The following is a 22,738-nucleotide window of genomic DNA, read 5'->3' on the forward strand; positions in this document are numbered from 1 at the left end:
AGGTATCAGTTTCCTGTATGTGATTTTTAAACGGTAGTAATGCAATTGGGCGGTAATAAGCCGCTTCATTTGAGCTTTTACCTGAGCCTGAGTATCATTATTATCTCCGAAACTTTCCATTGCAATGGACTATATTGAAAATGGATGCATGCGTTCTTTAGCTTCTTCAATATATAATTCACCATTTACATCTTCATGACCGTTTTTAAACCTTTTCCGCCATTCATGAATTATCTCACGCAATACAAATTTGGTTAATTTGAATAGAAATGCCTGCTTCAAGCTTCATGAATACTAAAATACTAAATGTATTGGGTCTTTGTTGGATGTTATTTTTGTGCTATCGCCGCGAATGGATGTGCACTTCCGATGCAAGTAACTGCCGGCATCTGTAGCAGTAGAAATATATATTCTTAAAAGTCCTGCTTACTTCAAAAGGCACCTTGTAATATATACACACATACTTATATGTATTTATGTATGTACGAGCGAAAAGTTATGCCTTCAAAAACTCGCATTTACGTCATCTAAATGAGGGTTGCATTTTTTTTTGTTTTAGTTACTGTATATATGCCTCCACTACCGTTATTTATAACCACTCCCATTTTTATATGGACATGTGAAGGGCGATTTCTGGCCACCAACTGCTTTAATTTGCTTTGTTTTTTGGTTGCTGGTTTTCTAATGTAAACGATCGATTTAATTTCAATAATGAGTTTTGGCCACAATAAAGTTTTCAATTGAATTCGAATGATTTTACATAACCTTTATATTCACATATGTACATAAAGAGCTAAATATTTACTTATATTTTTCAGGCTTCCATGGACTTACCGCCAGACAAAGCGAAATTACTTAAGAATTACGATGATGAAAAGAAATGGGACATAATTTGTGATCAGGTTAGTGGATATTCATACTTATCTACAACTGTTTATTGTATTTGTGCTTGCATGCATGGGGAGTTTAGAAAATAAAACTTTTTATTTAAGTATGTGCGTATTCACGCTCTCATGGCGCAAAATTAATCATCCAATTTTATTATTAAATAACTTATCTACTAAATCAAAAAATGATTTTGAGTGATGAAAATCTCTACTTTTACTTTTACCGTTACTTGTCTGTTTGTATACCGCAGCTGTCTAGTTCATAAGTATCAAATGATTGACGTACGACGCGATTTGCAAAAATTATAAAGCTTCTAATTGGATGTTTTATTTAGCGCCACCTTGTTTAAAAACCACAGAGGATATAAAAATTCCAGAAAAATTGCGTTTAAAGCTTTAGAACGCTCATTTTTCATATGGGTGGGTTAAGACGCACGACGCATATAATTTATTTTAAAGAAAACTATTCTTCGTTCACAAGTTTTTTGTATAGGGTTTTTTAATAGGTGCGCTTCAACTTTTTTCCGATAGGGAGGGCGAACGACGCAATATTTTTTATTTTTCGCTTGTCATTTGTAAACTTCATTAGTATACATTTCATCATGGAACGCTACACACTTGAGCAACGATTGCAAATCGTGCAAATTTTTTATGAAAATAATCGTTCTGTTGCTGCTACTTTAAGAGCATTACGGCCATTTTACGGTCCATTTAACAAGCCGTCCCGTTTTTGGGGTTATGTGAAGTCATTGGTCTACAGTAACAACTCGGCGACGATTTGTGAGCTCAGAGCCAATATTGAACGCGAAATTGCTGGAATTTCGGCCGATTTATGCAAAAGAGTGGTCGAAAATTGGGTTCAACGATTGGACTTCGTAAAACGTGCACGCGGTGGTCATGCAAAAGAAATCGAATTTCATACTTAAATGTATATGTTCCAACTCGATAATAAAAAAAAAAATAGTTAAAAAAGTCAAACCGTTTGTGTTTTATTCAAAAAAGTTTAAAAGTTGAAGCGCTCTTACTGAAATATTCACAATATATTTATATATATATATATATATATAAATTTCACAAATATTTCAAAATCTGTTTTTCATTTATATCATTGACATAAACAAATGTTTTTCCTATTCGAAGTTCTGCTCTTCACGAATGATTTGAAAGTTTCGTCATCTGTTAAGGACTTAGTGGATGCTCAGAAGCTTCTACTCGATTTAAGAAATCTTCATGGATAGTGCATGAAGTCGCGTCTGTGTTTGAATATTTCATTTACCATTTCCGAGGCGTTAGTACATTTTTACACGTCCTACACCATTTCTAATAATGTATTACAAAGTGTAATAGAGTTTAAGGATCTTGAAGTTTTATTCGATAAAAAGATTTAGTTCAGTGGTCACATTAGTTTTAGTATTCTTTCAAAATCGTACTCGGTTCTAGGTTTCATTCGTCGCAATGAATTTGAATTTTCTGATCCGTATTCCTATAAACTGCTGTTTACTGCTCTTGTTCGTTCGCATATTCGTTCCTTGTTATTATTTGGAACCTTATGACCAACTGACGATAAATAGAATTGAGCGCGTTCAAAAAATATTTCCTAAGCAGGCATTGCATTCCCTGCGATTCGAGGCCCCTGTTCCACCCTATAATTCTCGGCTAAAGCTAAATAATTTAGAATCTTTAGAAAAGAGAAGCACATTCCTTTCACTTTTATATATTTTCAGGGTTATTAATGGCATCGTCGACTGCCCAGTTCTACTTGAGTGGAAAAGCTTTAATGTTCACAAAAAAGTCTTCGTAATGTTTACTCCTTTTATGGGGAAAACTTGAAGACTAAATTGGCAAGTAATGCACCCATTGCTTGATTTTCTACACTTTTTGTCTAGTCTGTAAGTTAATTTGTACTGTAGATTATTAAAATAAAATAAATAAATCTATCTCTCCTTTCCAAACTCTAACATCCATATTCATAGCTCACTTAGCAATTGAGTGTTAGCAATTTTGAGACTCTTCTCGTAGCAATTGAGTGTGTTAACAATTTTGAGGGATGATCGCTACTCTTAATGAAGGTGTAGAAAGGCCCCACTTAATACCACTAGTTTGGGCTGTAAGTCCCCATATGCTGAAGCCACTTCGTTTCTAGCGGTGAAATACTGTGGATGGCTGGGGATACTAAGTCTGCCAGACTTCCAAAAAGGTAAGAGTTTAGACAGCGATATCGCATTCAGGTTAAGAGCGGGAGAGTGGCAGAGAAATTGTTCAACACTCTCCATCTCCTTCTCGTGTAGCTGCGACAGAAGCAATTAGAGGGAAAGCCCATACGCTTCCCGGAATCGTGCCGGGCGCCTAGATTTTGCGCGCAAATTTAGTTATTCAGTTAAATCTCAATAAATCGAAAATGATTTCATTTTTTAACCTAAACTCTTACGTATAGCGTGAACTAAAGTATAAGTAGTAAACTCTTATATACAAGCGCGGAAGGTACAGCTTGCTTGACTTAGTTTTAGTGCAGAAACATTGGTTAAAGATAAGGTTTAAGGCGGTGACTAAACCAAGAAGAGAACATTTTTTGAGGTTTTATACTCGTACATACATATGCATGCACTTTGCGGTCGTTTTCGCAAAAATTATGTGACGAAGTGCCAGTTTTAGTATAATTATTTTCTATTTGTATTTAGTAAATTTATTTTATTATTATTGTAAAAAGGATACATAAGAGTAGAGATAAGGAAGCCGCATGTGGTTTTACGTAGAGTATAGTCGGCCACAGAAAAGTATTTTTTAATGCTTCATGTACGGTGTAAGTTTTCAAGTCAGGATATTTAGCGATTTTGTAAAAAAAGGGCATATTTGGCGTGATGTAGTGCACTTAACTATGCGAAAGATTTTGCTACATGCAAATAATAAATAAATTAAAATTAAATAAACTTGGATATTTGTGCCATAATAAAAAACTCCTTTTGTAAGTAAATCGTCCAAGTAAAAAAAGCTTGTTTGCCCTGCTTCTAGTCCAACAACAGGGAAATTTGCAAATTTTGCAACCAGTTACATACATATATGTATGCACCCAAACATACATACACACAGTTGCGAGCTTATTAACAGCAGTGCTACTCCATATTTCTTAACATGTTGATAAACATTTATTTTTTATTTTTATATTAATTACTTTTTCATCCCAACCTAATAATCCTAGAGAGCAGTTTCTGCATGCCAAAAAGTTTGGTTTAATTTATATTTTATTAAAAAAAAATGTATTTATATATTATTAAAAAGTATTGCGATACTGCGGTTTACTATATCGCACCCTAAATACAAAAGGGTCACAACTCAAAATGTCCCTTCTGCTCAAATATGAACGAGACGTTATCAATAAAACGGTCCGCGGATGACATATGGCAAAAATAAATTTTTTGTTTTTTGGTAGGACTGTTATAAGCTTACATGGCAAATTTCAGCGTGATATGTCACATAGTTTGTTTTCTGTGTTACTGTAAACAAGTCAAGCTCGAGTGTGGAAAATTTTGAGTTGTGACCCTTTTGTATTTAGGGGGCGATATGTATGGTATGCGACCTGATTAATGGACATTTTATATGCCTTGGTTTTATGTGTGAATCCAGCAATTTGATCTTTTGCTGGAAGTGCTTTGCCAAGTGCTTTCCAGCAGCGGCCCATACACAATAGTCTTTTTTTATTTACAACTCCTTTAATGAGGTCTTTTTCTTCTTGATTGGAGCGAAAATCGCTTCCGAGATTTTGGTCGAGTTTAACAAAGCGCCTCAGTCGTTTCTTTCTCGTGCTAACCGGCGCCAGTTGGAAACACCAAGTGAAGCCAAGTCTTTCTCTACCTGTTCTTTCCAACACAGAGGAGGCCTTCCTCTTTTTTGTTTCTACCAGCTGGTACCGCATCCAATACTTTCAGAGCCGGAGTGTTTGTATCCATTCGGACGACATGATCTTGGATCTTTATTCGCTGCTCTTTGTCTATGTCGTTGTAAAGCTCATACAGCTCATTGTTCCATCGCCTGCGATGCTCGCCGTTGCTAATGTGCAGAAGTCCAAAAATCTTCCGCAGAATCTTTCTCTCAAACACTCCAAGAGGCGCCCCATCAGATATTGTCGTCATCCAAGCTTCTGCGCCATACATTAGGACGGACATAATGAGAGCCTTGTAGAGTGTTAGTTTTGTTCGTCGAGACAAGATTTTACTACTTAATGGGCTACTTAGTCCAAGATAGCACTTGTTGGTAAGAGATATTCTCCGTTGGATTTCAAGGCTGCCATTAAATTTGTGTTAATGATGGTTCCTAGATAAACGAAGTCTCTTACTTAGGTGTCGATACGCGAGTGCGCCGACTGCTTTTTTGATGACAGTGGGTACTTCGTTTTGTTCTAGTTCTATCCTCTGGTAAATGCATTAGGAGGAAGAAAAATTAAAAAAACTTCAAAGTAATAAAATTACAATGGTAGATAAAAAGCTCCTCTGCGAACTGCTATTATTTTGGTTGCAAATGTGCATAAGTTAACTCAAATGCGTCACGTACACATCTGAACGTGATCGAATCTTTGGTGCAACCTTTTCGCTGCATTTGCTTTATTTGTAATGCTGCAAGAAGCAGAGAGGCAGATTTTCACAGTAGAACGCACTTCCAGCTATGCACCTGTACATGTACATACATACACACTCATACATACATACACACCATCCCAAGCAGCCAAATATGTAGCATTGAATAAATTTTCAGCGCTGAAATCGGGTACAAGTGGCAATAAATTAGCTCAGTTGTGAATTTGTATATAGTGGCAAATAATTTGAGTTATTCCTTGCTGCTGTTACTTCAACCTACTCTGGTTGCACGTGCTGCCTAGCTTTGCACATATATAAGAACATATTATGCAAGAAAGCCTGTTTGTAGAACTGCATGGCGGCAAATTTTCTTGATAAGCACGCAATCAATAGGCAATCGAAGCGAATACAGTGTGGATCCAAACATCCAGTCAGCGTTGAAATCAAATAGAGCCACTTGTTGGTAGCGACGTCGTCGCCATTGCCAACAATTGTTATGGGTCATGGTGGCGAACATTAGTCACCCGACGATCGGTCGTCACATTAAGTGATAGCATAAAATCCAACAATAATAGAATTTTAGAATAAAGCACAAGACTTGGAGCATGCTTTGCATTTATCAGAATCATAATTGGCTATGGTGTCGGCTTTTGTTGCGGCTGTTTTATTGACCACGTCACCGATATCACTGACGGTGGTGAATGGTTCGTCATCGCTTATTGTAATTGCTTATCAGTTGCTATTTGTAATTGCTTATCGGTTGATATTTGTAATTGCAACTTGTAAAAAAACAAGAATAATTAAATAGTTGTCGTTGCCCATAGCCACCAAGCATTTCGTTGACACCATTGCATTATGTCTAAAAGAGAGGTGTTCCGCGCATGCATTCAACCACAAGCATCTTTCATTGACTTTTCGCCGCTCCAGTGATTTTAGCAGAATAGTGAGGGATCATAATAATAAACTCTATACACATTTTCTATAAACTAGCCTGCAGAAGATTTTATTTATCTGCTCAAGAGGACGAGGAAATTCCAGTAAAAGTTTTCAGCGATGGAATGAAATAATATACTGATACGTACTTTTCACCTTTCGATCTATCAACTCAGAGGGTTTCAGCACATTGGAGCAGGACATCCTTTAAGCCGTAACCGAGATTTATGCTACAAATATATGAAAATTTAAAACTGAAATATTTATGGATTCGGGTGCACCATAAATTGGCATACACTTCTCACAAAAATTAAGGGAACAGTAAAATTTCCTAAATTTCTTAGTGATTGTTGAAAAGCTGTATCTCGGTGAAAAATGGGCGTACGGAGTTCCGACAAAAATTATTTAGAAACTTTAAATTCCTAGTTTTAAGATCAGTCAACAATTTGCTTTTTTTTGAATTCTCGCTACGATCATTTCTCTCTGAGATATCCGCACTTTACGAAAAAGACCATTTTTATCTTTGATCATTGATATCTCAACAACTAATAACCCCACAATAAATCAAAAAATGGTTTTGGAAAATGGAATAAATTTCCTATAAGATTCTAATTTAATTTTTTGAAAAAAAAATTTTTTTTACCCTTAACGTTGGTTTGAAGTGAACACAAAAAAACGCCTTTTACGGTTTTTCAGAAAATCTATCGCTCACTTACAAATATTAATGCGGGAACTCATGTTTCCAGGGATTTTTACAGTTTAATATTCCACTAATAACCCTGTAAATTTTTAAATCGATCCATCAAACCGTTTTTCCGGACCGATTGATCAAAATTTTACAAAAGAATTATAAGAATAAGTGCATTGTTTTTAAACATTGGCTAAATAGTATGACATATAATTGAAAAAAATTTTTTTTTCAACTTTTTTCGCAGTTTTGCATTAGTATCTTATTAAAATAAAAAAAAAATTTCAGAAATTTTCAAATTTTTTTTGTTTTTTAATTTGCAAAAAAATTGTGTTCAGGAACAATACTGAGCACTTATTGAAACTATTTAACCGCTGCGTACCCTAATTTTACTAATGTTTTTTTTTTAATTATTATCGCCAAGACATTATTCAGTACTCGATCTACGGAGTTCGTGCAATAAATTTACATATTAAATTTTGACTAAATATACGTCCAAGCAACAGTTTTTTTTTCAAAACTAATCTTTTATCAAGATAAAAATATTCAAAATTTTTTTCAAACAAATTTGAAAATTTTTTTTGTTTGATTTTTTTTTGTTTTTAATTTAATAAACAAAAAAAATGTTTTTTCAATTTTATGTAATAATGTTTAGCCAATGTTTAAAAACAATGCACTTATTCCTATAATTCTTTTGTAAAATTTTGATCAATCGGTTCGGAAAAACGGTTTGATGGATCGATTTAAAAACTTACAGGGTCATTAGTGGAATATTAAACTGTAAAAATCCCTGGAAACATTAGTTCCCGCATTAATATTTGTAAGTGAGCGATAGATTTTCTGAAAAACCATAAAAAGACGTTTTTTTGTGTTCACTTCAAACCAACGTTAAGGGTAAAAAAAAATTTTTTTTCTCAAAAAATTAAATTAGGATCTTATAGGAAGTTTATTCCACTTTCCAAAACCATTGTTTGATTTATTGTGGGGTTATTAGTTGTTGAGATATCAATGATAAAAGATAAAATGGTCTTTTTCGTAAAATGCGGGTATCTCAGAGAGAAATGATCGTAGCGAGAATTAAAAAAAAAAGCAAATTGAAGCTAAATAATCAAGCTAGTTGACTGTATGGCTAGTTTTAGTCGGACAAATTTTTCCAAGCCCGTGCAATCAAAAAAAAAAAGCATAAATTTCGAAAATTTTTGTGTCGCCCTTTAACTGACGATTACAAAATAACCGTTAAATAAAAAAAAAGTGCTTAAAGATCTTAAAGCTTCTAAATGGTTTTTGTCGGAGCTCTGTGCGCCCATTTTTCACCGAGATACAGCTTTTCAAAAATCACTAAGAAACTTAGGAAATTTTACTGTTCCCTTAATTTTTGTGAGAAGTGTATATCAAAGACTAAAACCATATACAGTAGGTTCTGTTTTTATGCGGCTTTTTTTATGCGGTTTTGAAATAGTGCGGTTTTTTTTTAATTAAACAATGCATGTCGACCTATCGGGAATTGTACATATAAACAAGATTCTAAACCAGCTAAGCAAAAACTCATCACAGATTACATCAGAAATGCTAACCCTACAAGTATGGAACCGCCTGCATAACCATCTAGATCAGACGTGTACATTTCCTCAAGTGACGAAAGTGATTTTACGCCAAATCCTAAACGAATGCGCAACATGCGGGTATTGTCTGATTCTATTTCTGACGATGTAAATTTATTCTTCGATTCTGACGATTCTTAAATAAAGATATAATTTTCAAAAATACAATATTTTGTTTGTGCGATTTTATTTAATTATTTCAGATTCATGCGGTCTATGGAACATATCTATAGTAATAATATGGGACTAGTGCCCTTTTTTATGCGATTTTATTACATTATTTCAGATTTATGCGGTTCTTAGCACTTTTGAAACGTATCTATAGTTTTACTATAGAACTGGTAGCTTTTTTTATGCTATTTTTTTATACTGTTTCTTGCGGAACGTATATACCGCATAAAAACAGAATCTACTGTATTTTATTTATTAGAATTAAACGTGCTACTTTTGCTATTCAAATTAATTAATAAAATCTTAAATTTTTCTCCTCGAAATATGACCTTTATTCTATTTTACTGAAAATAATATTTCGTACGGAGTTTCGTTCATTTTATATATAGGCATTTTCATATAATGCATATTAATACTGATGCAATGCCGAAAACTTTTGTCTACCACTATTTATAAAAATTGATTATTCGCGATGTATATTTCAATTATGTAAATTTAAGTTCCCGGAATAGATTCAGAAATTTCAAAATAAAAGTTTATTCCTCAAATGTGATATTATCACCTTCAAAGTACACAGCTGCAACACACTTATGCCAGCGTTTGATCCAGCTCTCGAAACATTTTTGGAACTCTACTTTCGTTATATCCATCAGAGACGTCTTCGATTTTTAAATTACTTCCTTTCGGCTGTTAAAACGCGGCTCCTAGTTTTTGTCTCGAGAAGAAAATTGCAAGAAGTCATATCAGGTGAATTCCACGGCTGTTGGATGGTATTCGTTTCGCTCTTGCCAAAAAATTCGCGGATAAATATGCCACTTTGCGACTGTGCGTTATCACGGTGTAAAATCTACAGTTGTTTTCCCGCAAATCCTTTCTTCTTGCTTCATGTAAACATCTCTTAACGCCCGAATAAAGTCATAGTGGTCCTTATTAACTGTCTGACCTACTGGCAAAATTTTGTGGTGTACAATTCCATTGTAATCCATAAAAACCGAGAGTATCACTTTCTTTTGTGACTGAAAACGACGTGTTTTTTGGGCTTGGTTCATTGGGAGCTCTCCACTCACTGACCTGATATCGTCGTATTGCGTGTCGTACTCATACCCACGACTCGTCTCCAGTAATGAAGCGTTTGACGAATGTTTGGTCGCATTCAGCCTTGGAAATCATGTTTTTGACGATATCAACGCCGTTTTTTTCTCATGAAATTCAGGTCCTTTGAGATCAACACGGCGCAAACCCAAATCATTAACTGCAATGTCCTGAACGGAATCATAAGCAATGTTCAAGTCCTCTGCCAGCTCTCTGATGACTAATTTGCGGTTATTGATCAACTTTTCTTTCACGATGGAGCCACGATGTCTTCTGAAGCGTTCATGCCACTCGTAAACGGTTATTTTCTTTAGAGTACAGTTTACCAACATTTCTAAGGTTTTCGCCCTGACAAAGATAAACAATACAGTAAGGCTTGAGAGAAAATCTACTATTTTTTTTTAAATTAATATATTTTTAAGGCTGATAATGCCAATGAATCAAACCGGGTCCAGTGTTGATCATTTACATCGTCAAATTTGTTTACAATTCATTTAAAGCCTGAAAGTGAAATTATTACAATGCTGACAACAAATTTTAAAGTGGATAATAACCAAACTTTAAATATGTCGGCCCAAGAGTTTAATCAGCTTTTGAGAGAACGATAATATATTTATCGGCATGATGAGGCATTAGCTGTATTGTTCATTTAGTATACCATTCTAATTCTACTAACTTGAAAATTTTTCAAATCAACGAAGCATGATAAGAAGGCGGAGAGATTGAGTGATGGGCTACGAGAGGTTTTCGTTAACCAGACGCCGTTTTTTGTGTGTTAAAACCGGCGGTTTGAAATTACATAAGTAGGCTTGTATTTTGAAAGCAACACGAAATGTATGATTTTACAAAAAGTTTCATATTTATGCGCCTTCATACATGCATACACTTAAATGTACTCGTACATACATAACTTTGCACGAAGTATATGGGCGCTAAGCGTAGGCGTATGCTTCAAGTATGCCTATTAGAGTTTATAAAAATTATGAAGTAATTTGGTACGACTCAAAATCCAATGTTGTTTTATTCTGTATTTCGCAAAAACTGGTTTATCTATAATGCACTTTTATGCTACTGGTTACATACATAATTATTTATAAAGGGTGATTTTTTAAGAGCTATAGAAAGTTTTTCAAAAAAATACACGTAAAATTGAGAAAAATGCATGAAATTTTTATTTAAATCAATAGTACAGTCCATATAATTTAATGTTTGAAGACTATTTCAGGCAAATGTTGACCGCGACTGCGCTTCAAATGGTCCATCCGCTTAGTACAATTTTGGCACACTCTTTCCAATGCTTCGGCCGGTATCTCAAAAATCATAAATGCTTTAATGTTGTCTTCCAATGCGTTAATTGAAGCAGGCTTGTCTGAATCGACATAGCCCCATAAAAAATAATCTAAAGGCGTTATATCGCACGATCTGGGTGGCCAATTGACCACCGGCAGCGCTCACCATTCACAGTTACGTTACGATTCGCAGCATCTTTGAAGAAGTATGGTCCAATGATACCTCCAGCCCATAAATCGCACCAAACTGTGACCTTTTCTGGGTACATTGGTAGCTCTTGCAATTCTTCTGGCTAATCTTCACTACAAAATCGACAATTCTGCTTATTTACGTACCCATTGATCCAAAAATGAGCTTCGTCGATGAACACAATTTTTCGACTTTAAACTTTCTTAACAGAACACGCATTTTTATAATAAAATTCAATGATTTGCAAGCGTTGTTCGTTTGTAAGACGATTCACGGTTAAATTATAGACCAAACTGAAGATGTTTGACAGTGAAACAAAACACCAAACGTGCGTCAGCTGTTTAAACCAACTTTTTTAAAAAATATTAGCTAAAAAATCACTCTTTATATGTACAGTTTGTCAAGAAATTGTCTTCAAAAGGCAAAATAATTATTGTTTACGTTTTCTTTCGTAAATAAAATTGAAATGAAATATCAGAAATACATGAGCCAGTAGAACCAAGATTCAATAATAAGAGATTTGCTCAGTAAGCAGCTTTCTCGTTCCTTCTTGACAAATCGGCTCCCTTAGCAAAGCACTGGGTTGCTAACTCTAGAAATTTTGGGTAAAAGTGGAGGCAAATTCGTAGAAAAAAGTTTCGTCTCCACCTCGCTAGGTGGTTTGTATCGGTATGTCCAGGACCAGTATGACATTAAATACATCCTGACCCACCGCTTAAATCAGGACATCATAAAGTATTGTTTTTCGGGGCAATGCGCGCAAAAGGTGAGCTTTTTGTCAATTCAAGCCCCATGCATTTCAAATATAGGTTGCGGAAATTCTTCCTAAGTTGCCTTAAAAATATATAGTTATCATTTAGCAATGTGTAATTAATCACAGCCCGAAATACCACATAAGCAGTGGTAAACTGTGTCTAAGTTACACATAAATGAAAGATATAAAAAGGTTTCTTTTTTGAAGGAATTCAAATTTTACAACGAGCTAGCTTTCAAAAAAGATCTAAAATAGGGAGGAGTGTTGGGTAGTCTCCGATAGAGAATATGTTGTAGGCTTCATTAAAAAATCTGGGAATGACGAAATATGTTTCCAATGAACCCACGTTCGCCAAACCGCAATGTCACAAGTGAACAAACCTTTAATAGTTGAATCATGGAGTAGAACAATTTTAAAATTTTGAAATTATTTCAGCGGAAATGCTTTTACAATGTATTTTTAGAAAGAAAAAATAAATGAAAAACTTGTTTAATATCGACTAGTAGCTGACTCAATCACTCAAGTGCAAAATGTTGAGGGGTCCCGGTGGTCTAGAGCTCGAAAATGTAGGGTATTTTCAGGAATTGTTTTTTACAATAAAAAAATAAAAAGCGATATTTAAAATTGTTTAGTCTTTTTATTTAACTTTTACATACAAAAATGCAAAAAAAAAAAAATTTTTTAATTAATAATTTTTAAAATGGCGCTGAAGTTGACCCCACCGAAAAATTCTATTTATTTCAAACACAAAAACCAAAAAAAATTATTAATCAGTATGGCAGTAGCTATGCCCCTCTACTAAAATACAAAAAATTTACAAAGTGGCACGGTTTTGAATTTGACAATCTAAAAATCGGGTTATTTTTTCATTTTTTTAATCAAAAAGATACGAAATAATTCAAATAATAATATGATTCAATAGCCATTGATGTTGGGAACAACATAGTCAAATTTTAGACGATGAATATTTTTTTCTTTTCACAACACCTGGCTGAAAAAAGTGGTTTCGAGATAAAGGGGCTGTAGAAACTATAATATTCTGAATTTCCGCATGAAAATTTCACAGTATATTCTTAATATACTATACTTTCGAAATATCGATAAAAACAAAACATCGATTTTTTGAAATTTCTAGACCACCGGGAGAAGCAAAAAACCAGATTGAGTTAAGGAGATAAATGTGCGCGACCATCAGAATTTTCTTAAATATAAAATTGTGATTTTATCGTGTTATGGAAAAATAAATGCACATTTTAGGAATTTAATATTGATTTTTATCCGTAAGTATATACTTATGGGGTTGATGTTCTTTCAAAAAATAAATACACAATAAAATATGATACTTCGTTTAACTTTTTACATTTTCTGTAATGCACCACTAGAAATCTATTTAAAATTTGCACGCTTCGGCTTAAAACTCGTATCGATATTGAAATTTTATTCTTCAAAATTATATAACCAAAAATAAGCAGCATTCGTTACATAAAGACATAGTGAATAGACTTTCCATATATTAACAAATGAATATTTTTTATGAAATATGACTCAATTGAACGCAAAAAATGGAAGATTTTAAAATTTTGTAAATTTTGGTGTGGCAATTGTACCTAGTCATCATCATAAAAAGTTCCAAGTATGAAGTATGTTTTGAATATTTAATATCAAGGGCGTAAGAGCCAGCTGATTTGTAAAAACTTAAGCATGATTAGTTTATACAAAAATGTATAGGTATATTCAGTATAATGAGCTTTATAAAACTCATTGTTGGCTCCCTTATGAGCTTTAAAAAATCTGCAGATACAAACAATTCGTTATTTATTTATTTTTATTTTTTCTTCTTATTACTTCACTTCATAAGTACAGTAGATTCTGTTTTTTATGCGGTACATACGTTCCGCAAGAAACAGCATAAAAAAAGCTACCAGTTCTATAGTAAAACTATAGATACGTTTCAAAAGTGCTAAGAACCGCATAAATCTGAAATAATGTAATAAAATCGCATAAAAAAAGGGTACTAGTCCCACATTATAACTATAGATATGTTCCATAGACCGCATGAATCTGAAATAGTTAAATAAAATCGCATAAACAAAAAATTGTATTTTTGAAAATTATATCTTTATTTAAGAAACGTCAGAATCGAAGAATAAATTTACATCGTCAGAAATAGAATCAGACAATACCCACATGTTGCGCATTCGTTTAGAATTTGGCGTAAAATCACTTCCGTCACTTGAGGAAATGTACACTTCTGATCTGGATGGTGATGCAGGCGGTTCCATACTTGTAAAGTTAGCATTTTTGATATAATCTGTGATGAGTTTTTGCTTGTTTATATGTACAATCCCCGATTGGTCATCATCCATTTTTTAATTTTTTAAAAACCGCACTATATCAAAACGGCATAAAAACCGAATCTACTGTACTTGATTTTTCAAGAGAATTTCGCTCGTTGGAACTTGGCGAATCAATTGAGAAGTTGTTGTTGTTGTAGCAGCATAAACATTCCCAATACATATATGGGGCATTTTGCTGGAGTGTCAGTCCTTGACCGGATATACTTTATACAGCAAGAGCGATAAATTGTGACAGTCAGCTCAAACTATAACTGGTGTTTGAGTTGTTCATATAAAATAACATATCTCTGGGGTTGTGACAAAACAGCTTATCTAATTTTAGAAAGCTTTGGTTTTGAAGCAATAAGCCTTGATTTTTCACAGAACGATTTTACATATTTATGAGGATGACTTCTGAACCTTCACCTAAGAGTGGTTTAAATATTGCATTATAACCTAGATACATACATATTTAGTGCATTAATAATGAGCAGAAAGTGTTGAATCGACTTAAATTGCCACTTCATTCAAGTGCTGGGCTTGGGATCTCGAATTCCCTGCAGGGAAGCAGTCCACATACGTACATATTTTTTAAAAATTATATTCGTGTTTATTTATCAATCATTTAAATTACTGTATGCTGTGTAGCATCCATTTGACTGCCCAGACTCGTCACCAACAGGCTTTTAATTCGTAATGACCTTCTACGACTGGAAATGATCAAAATAGTGATGTACGAGGGTAGTTTGAAGTCCGTGCTAAAAAATATTACTTAATTAATTATATTAAATATTACTTAATTCCAGCCAAAAGCCTCCGATGCTAGCGCTGAACTACTTTTAGTTTGTATAATAATTTTATTGTTATGTAAACCTTTATAAAATAAAATAAAATAAAAAAAAATATTACTTAATTGTTGGGATAAACCTTTTTTATTTTTAGACATAGCTTCTTTTTATGCTTATACACTTTGTCCAACGCTGTTCTAATTCGTTGATCCCTTCCGGAAAATAGGATTTGTCTAAGTCTGAAAAATAGTCACTCGTTTCTGCAATCTGCTCGTTTGAATAAAATATATTTCGCGCCAGCCATTTCTTCAAATTGGGGAACAAATAGTAGTACGAGAGATCCGAGGGAGTCCAGTCTGGACAATGGTGGATTTAAACGAGTTGGATCCATATTTCCAATAATTTTGCGACCACAACTGCTCAGGTGGCAGCTAGTGCGTTGCCGTGAAGGGAAAGGACTTTTTTGAAAATCATTAAACTTCATTGATTCAAACGAATGCCTGGTGAAATGTCTACCAAAGAAATGTGGCAGCCGATCAGGCTGAAACTTGTTGTGAGTGCTTCGAATAGATGCTACTAACCACAGGGTCCGGCAGTCGAAGTGTAACCAATTGAAAAAGCCATAAATTTAGTGTGGAAAATTACTTTTATTAAATTCAAAATAAAAAAAAGTGTGAAAATAATACAAAATTAAGAATCAATTTAGTTTTGCTCGATATGACGGTCCAAAAATGGATCGCAAGCTGCCCGAATGCGACTTGCATGTATTTTGGCCCTCTCGCGGACAATGGCGTTTTTCAGCGCCTCGAGACTGGTGAATCTTTTAGTCCAGACCTTGCTCTCCAAAATGGCCTAAAGAGAATAATCCATCGGATTCGCTTCTGGTGAATTTCGGAACGTTGTTTTTTAGCCATTCTTGGTTTACTCGAGCTTTGTGAGACAGTGCCGAGTCCTGTTGAAACGTCCGTGGCCTGCCACCGAAATGTTTGTCTGCCCACGGCTTCAAAGCAACCTCCAGAGTACTTTCCCGATAATATTTCGCGTTTACCTTGACGCCAGGCTCTATGAAAACGATTGGAGAGCGCCCATCTGCGGTTACAGCGGCCCAAACCATTACGTGTGGCGGTATGAACGGTCGGTCAAATAAACCCTACCGTTTTGGGAGTTTACAATTTGAACAATTTTCTCGTCAGAAAACACAATGTTCGCAAGTTTATTGTTTTCGGTCAAGCGAAGCAACTCCTTCGCTCTCTCAAGTCTGACTTGTTTTGTTGCTGCTTTGTTGTGAGATCCCGGTCCTCTTGGATCTTGTAAGGCTTGACTTCGAGATCATTTTTCAGTATGTGGTGGATGCTGCGGTCAGATATTTTCAGTTCTTTCGCCATTTGATTGGTATTTCGTCGGGGATTCGGCTCAAGCCGCTTCGTCACTTTTTGAACCATTTCACGTGACATTGCAGTCTTTTGATGACCACCTCCACGACGTTTCGCGATGCTACCAGCATTATTGTAACGACAACGGTGCAATAAACAAAAACTTTATTTACTTTAAGATGCTCGAGCTCACGAACAATCGCTGGTAGTAATTTTCCGCAATCACACTATACGTTTGAAATCCATTACTGATTTTCTTTTTTCGCGTTTACTCTCGGCAAAATCCTTCCGCACAGTTGTAAACAATACTCTGGACTGTCATTTAGCCAACTTATGCCCGTGCATCAGCTGCGCGAGCGGTCTGAAGTTGGTTAAACCTCGAGTGCCGGACCTTCTAAACATAACCTCGATACGCGCTAGTAGTGCCATCTCTGTGGCTTTGCACGGACTTTTCAAACGACTCTCATATGTTTGAGTGCCGCAAAAAGCTTAAAAATATTTAGAAATATATATATACTTACACATACATTCATACGTATAAAGTGAATTCATTTAGCAAGTATTTATTATGCACAATGTGTAGATGCAGTAGTTCGTCGCGCGACATGCCCAAAATTCTTAATGTGGCACAGAAAAATTTTGACATGAACATACAAATAGTGATTCATGCTTTACTCTGAGCACAAATGCATGTACTATACACATTTATGTGCCTTTAAATTTGTTGTATGCTATATTTCTTTGTATTGTGATTTTATCAATAGCCGTCAAGCTTCGGTGGCTCAAAATTCGGTTTTGCCAAACCGGTTAAATGAGTTTTACGCTGATTGCCGAGGCGCTATAACTGTTGTTATTATTGCTTTCAGCTATATATTACCTATGTATGTGCATATGTACATTTATTGATGCAATTCAGCTCCCATTAATGTTTCCAATAGTGCCTGTTTTTGGAATATCATGAAGCGTTAAATTAGCAAATTCTAAAGTGACTTTATACCAATGTAACGCCAAGCCTGTAAAAGAGTTCGCACTAAAAGTTTACGGCACCGTGCCTAAAAACGCTTAAAACGCTTAAAACGCTTCTCGCATCATTTTGTAGCAGCGTGATGTCAAATTTATTAAAAACAGTCAAATTACTGATAGCCAAAAACGGAAAATCCTACATTAATAGGAAAACTCTTCTAATTCGAAAATAGTTTATGCAATTCGAATTTAACCAATCAGATGGCGTCACCGGTTACAGCGTAACATTAGATGAAATAGAAAAGGCTGTATGTTCTTCAAAGGATAAGAAAGCTATTGGTTCTGACGAAATTCACGCAGAAATTTTAAAACTAATTGACGAAGAAGGTTTACAGATACTTCTGCGCATTTTTAATCACATTTATGATACCGGGTAAGCTACCATAGGATTGGCTAAAACTGTTTTTATTACATTACCAAAAAAATCCGCCCCGAAAAAGTGCGAGGAATATAGGCTTATGATGAATCATTCATTAATTTTTTTTTAAATAATACTCAACAGAATTTGTAAAAAGTGTGATGAGGCCATGAGCCATGTGCAATTTGGTTTTAAAGATGGTATGGGAACTCGTGAAGCACTGTTTTGTGCTTATATTCTTGTCTGGACTTACCGAATCCAACTGTGGGCCACTGCATCAAACCAAGAGTCTACGCACCCTGGTATACGCTATGTAGGATGTGACGAATGCTCAAATTGATCGGGACTTAAAAATTCGTTTAATAAAAGAGGAAATACAAAATTTAACCAGCAAACACCAGAATCATCTTCAATCACTACCAAATGAACTGGCCTCTAATTCTTGTCAGCACTACGTGTCTTTTTAAGGTTGAAAAGGAAAACACCGGTTCAGCTTATCTAAGAGCTACCTATAAAATGATAAATTTGTTTACTAGAAAGGATAAAATCCATGTCACATTTTAAAGTAATTCACATATTTGTAAAAGGTTTCTAGGAATTATAAGAATGGACAGCAAAAAAATTACAAGTAAACTAAAAAAGCGTCAGAATATTTAATTGATACTAGATTCCCGGCATGCGTCACTGGGTTCGCTTTATGATAAGCGCCCGTTCTAATTACTTAAGAGGACAGATACCTGTAAAATTTCGAATTTTTTATTTTTTTTAATGTTAATATAATCCTTTCAGAATATGTCAAAAAATTTTTAGAACGTAAATTTAAGTATTTCTTATATTATAGATCGTCAACCGTGACGACTCTTTTCTTTGCGTTCGAGCGCTGGGGGAGGTATAGTTACGTTGTATTCAAACTTAAGACGCGTTTTTCTCAAAACTGTACTTTTGGAATTGGCGTACACTCGAAAAGTTATTGAAAGTAGGAAAATTCTCCCCAGAATTCATTTTTTTTCTAAGCATTTTATTCTGCTATTTTTTCCATTTTTTTTTTAATTCATATAGAAATTATGACATTAATAAACAAAAAAATTATTGGTTTTTTGTATTTAGGCCACTGACGCCGATGCTACAATGCCCGCCGATTGAGAAGCCCCGCTGCGACCTTCCTGGAAGAATTGAGTGTACATCCGCAATTTTAAATGATTAGAATAAATTTTTTTTTTATATTATTTTAATGTATAAATAAACTGTATGCCAATTTTGAAAAAATATTTTGACTTCTTCATTTTAAATAATTTTAATGAAAATCAGGGAAAATATGGCCGTTTACAGGTATCTGTCCCCTTAACAGACCGAACTTGGGCTGCGGGCTCAAAAGTAGGTATGTTTCGGTTCGGCTTGCCTTCAGCCGAACTTTACAGAAAATTTCTTAATTTTTTTTTCTGGTTCCAAAATTACATAAACACTATATGTTCCAAAACATGATATAGGGTGGGCCATGTAAAATTTGCTTTTTGAATCGGCTATAAAAAAAAACTAATCAATATTTTTTCAAACTTTTTTTTTTATTTTGAAGATTGAACATTGTCATTTATGAATAAAAAATAATTTTGTTCAAATGACTGCCACGACGGGCTTTACAGTAGGCCATTCGATCAACCTAATTTTTAAGCACATTTTCGATCGTTTGGGCTCCAATTTCATGAATGGCAACTTCCATTTCGTGTTTTAAAGCATCAATCGTCTCTGGATGGTTCGCATAGCATTTGTCCTTAACGGCTCCCCACAAAAAATAGTCCAACGGGCTTAAATCACAGCTCCGAGGCGGCCAATTGATATCGGAATTTCGGCTGATTATTCGGTTTTCAAAAACGGTAGCCAAAAGTTCGAGTGTAACTTTGGCAGTGTGACAAATTGGACCGTCTTGTTGAAACCAAATGTCGTTCATGTAATCCTCTTCAATTTTTGGAAACAACTTGTTGAGCATGTCACGGTAACGCTCGCTATTTACTGTAACCGCGGCTCCTCGCTCATTTTCGAAAAAAAATGGCCCGATGATGCCGCCAGACCAGAAACCGAACCAAACAGTGACTCGTTGTGGATGCATTTGCTTCTCTACAGTAACGTGTGGATTTTCTGAGCCCCAAATCCGACAATTTTGCTTATTGACGTAGCGACCGATGTGAAAAATCAGAAAAGAAGAAGAAGATCCACCAATTTGGAAATAGGTTTTCAATATTTCCCAATTTTGTTCAAGCTTATAGCGTCCCATTTCGTAAATTTCAAACCTTTAAGGGGGAAGTCTACTGTGAATTTTTCAAAAAATCGATTTTTTTTTTATTAGCTTAAAAAATACTTTGAACCCTCTTAAATAATGTACAATATGTGTTACAGCTGGCTAAATTTTTCTTCGTTGAAATTTCGACCTTTTCCCGAAGCGCTCCAAAGCGCGTACCTGCTAATACTGAAACTTTAAACGCATTTTTTCTCGAAACTAAGTTTTTGTATACGGTGTACACGATATCTCGAGTTCTGATAAATGAATCAGCTTAAAAATTTAATTATATATTCTCTGTAATAGTGTCTCTCGTCTGACATAGGATTTTTTTGATATCGTTATTTGTTAAATTGTTATAAACAATAGTAACATGAATTTTAGGCAAAAAAAAGAAAAAAATTTCAAGAATTTTTTTTTCAACGCCAAAATTTTTTATCGACATAATCCTACGTCAGACGAGAGTCAATACTATGTATATGATAACAATATTTTGTTTTTTTGTTTTAGATCACCGAAACGTAAGATTTCATGTACACCGTTTAGGCACCTAAGAAAAGCGGACCTGCGCTTGCAGAAGTGCCACAGCGGCCATTTTGAATATTTTGACTTAAAATTTTTTTTTCAAAAACTTAAATATATAATAAAGATTAGAGTTTAAATAGATTTTATGTACGAGCAATATTTTGTTAGAAATAAAATCCGGAAAATAAGCCTGTTTTTTCCCTTGTCACAGTAGACTTCCCCCTTAAGTGAATTATGAACACATTTGACATGTCATTTGTGTTACCATTCTCAAAAAAATAGGTGGTTCAAAAAGCAAACGCTATATGGCCCACCCTGTAGAACATTTTTGAGGGTGAATTCGGATTCAGCGCCCACAGCTATCAAACTAAACGCTTCGTCTCAGCCTCGGCCTCAAAAAGTAAAGCTCGGTGCTTTTCTAGTAGTAAATAATATTCCTAAAAAAAAAACAAATGATACAAAAATAATAGGTGCTGGTTTACTTTATACTAATGTTTTTGCTAGGTTATGCTATGGAAATCACTTTCAAATATAAAAAAACGTCTAAAAAGATTAAAATTCAAATTCAGGAATTCAAAATAGCCATGACCTTTTTTGTTTTACAGAAAAAATAGCTATACTTTTAAACTTTGGTAAAATTTTGCTGGGAGCATCTGCAGATTATGACTTAGTTGCGGGTTCCACAACTCTTCCTTAATGTTGTAAATTTACATAAATTCAAGAGAAGCTCACAAAATTGAACCAGTCTTTTGTTCAGACCAGTCAGAAGCTATACACTAGAAGACCATCGGTAACAATAAATGGTTGAAGTACCACTCTGGCAGTCCCCAAGTAGCACAAAAGCACCGTTTCGATACCATTATGACCTCCAGCAGGCAGATATCTACAGCCAGCCAGTGTAGTTGATGTAATGGAGAAGATTGCTGGGATTCATGGAGGTTGGCGCACTGCCCCAGGCTGTCAATGAAAGGAACGTCCAGTGACCTTAATCATCTTAAAGTGTTCAACAGTCTTCTTCTCTGAAAGATGCCCACAACTTCTGCAGAGGGGGTTAAATGGCTTTTCCGCATGTGTGTCGATCGTCCAATGACCGGAAAATACACCGAAAAATATTTCACGTCCTCAAATTTGCTACCGAACTTTTTGAACTACCCAATATAAGTAAGTCTTACTGCGTATCAACATTAAATGGGTCATAAGCGAACGCTGAACCTCAATTTTATCAATATCAACGATCGATAAAGAGAGGTGCTCCACACTGTATTGGCAAACGATGTAACGAAAAGTGTTTCATAAAGAAAGGAAAACAATGTGGCAAGTCAGTGCTTTTGATTATAGTGCGATTTCGTTCTGCACCTACAGGCGAGAATAAAGTCACACAACAAGGCGAACAGGACAAACGAGTTTTCTTTATCAAAACATCAACAAATTGCTGGTAATGCAAAGAAAAAGCACACTTCATAATACACATACATACGCAATTATAAGTACCTATACATGTATGTATATATAAATCGGAGCATTGACACACCCACGTCAAACATACATAGAAAAATATTTGTGCAATAGCTCTTAAATTAAAACTTTGATGTGTGCATTGATATAAAAATGGGTGGGCTTTGTATTGATCGAGCCAACATGCGAAAATTATACATTTCAACAAGGGACTGAGGATCTGACATTCTCTCATTGGTTAATCGATGGACTGGTCATTTAAATGCAAATAAACAATAAACACCAAGAATTATTTCTCTATACTGCATTTGTTCTACAATCAAGTCGTACGGACAGATGACTTTAGTGAGTCATAACTCATCGCATCAGATGATACTATGCGGCATGGCAAAAGAGGTATTACTCTTCGAAAAAGTTCTTTGACAGTTTTGTGTT

The 22,738-nt window shown here is 34.8% G+C and overlaps 1 protein-coding gene across 4 annotated transcripts in view; it reads left to right on the forward strand.

Annotated features, from left to right (window-relative positions):
- Window positions 1-823: 823 nt before the first annotated feature.
- Window positions 824-22,738, forward strand: part of LOC129242745 (formin-like protein) — a 60,358-nt gene continuing 38,443 nt past the window's right edge. For all 4 annotated transcript variants that reach the window (XM_054879554.1, XM_054879555.1, XM_054879556.1 and 1 more), the window contains exon 1: window positions 824-902. In XM_054879554.1, the coding sequence (XP_054735529.1) occupies window positions 825-902 (78 nt within the window). In that variant the 5' untranslated portion in view covers window position 824. The remainder of the gene's footprint in view (window positions 903-22,738) is intronic.

The sequence above is a fragment of the Anastrepha obliqua genome, chromosome 3 (genome assembly GCF_027943255.1).
Source record: "Anastrepha obliqua isolate idAnaObli1 chromosome 3, idAnaObli1_1.0, whole genome shotgun sequence".
Classification (NCBI taxonomy): Eukaryota; Metazoa; Arthropoda; class Insecta; order Diptera; family Tephritidae; genus Anastrepha; species Anastrepha obliqua.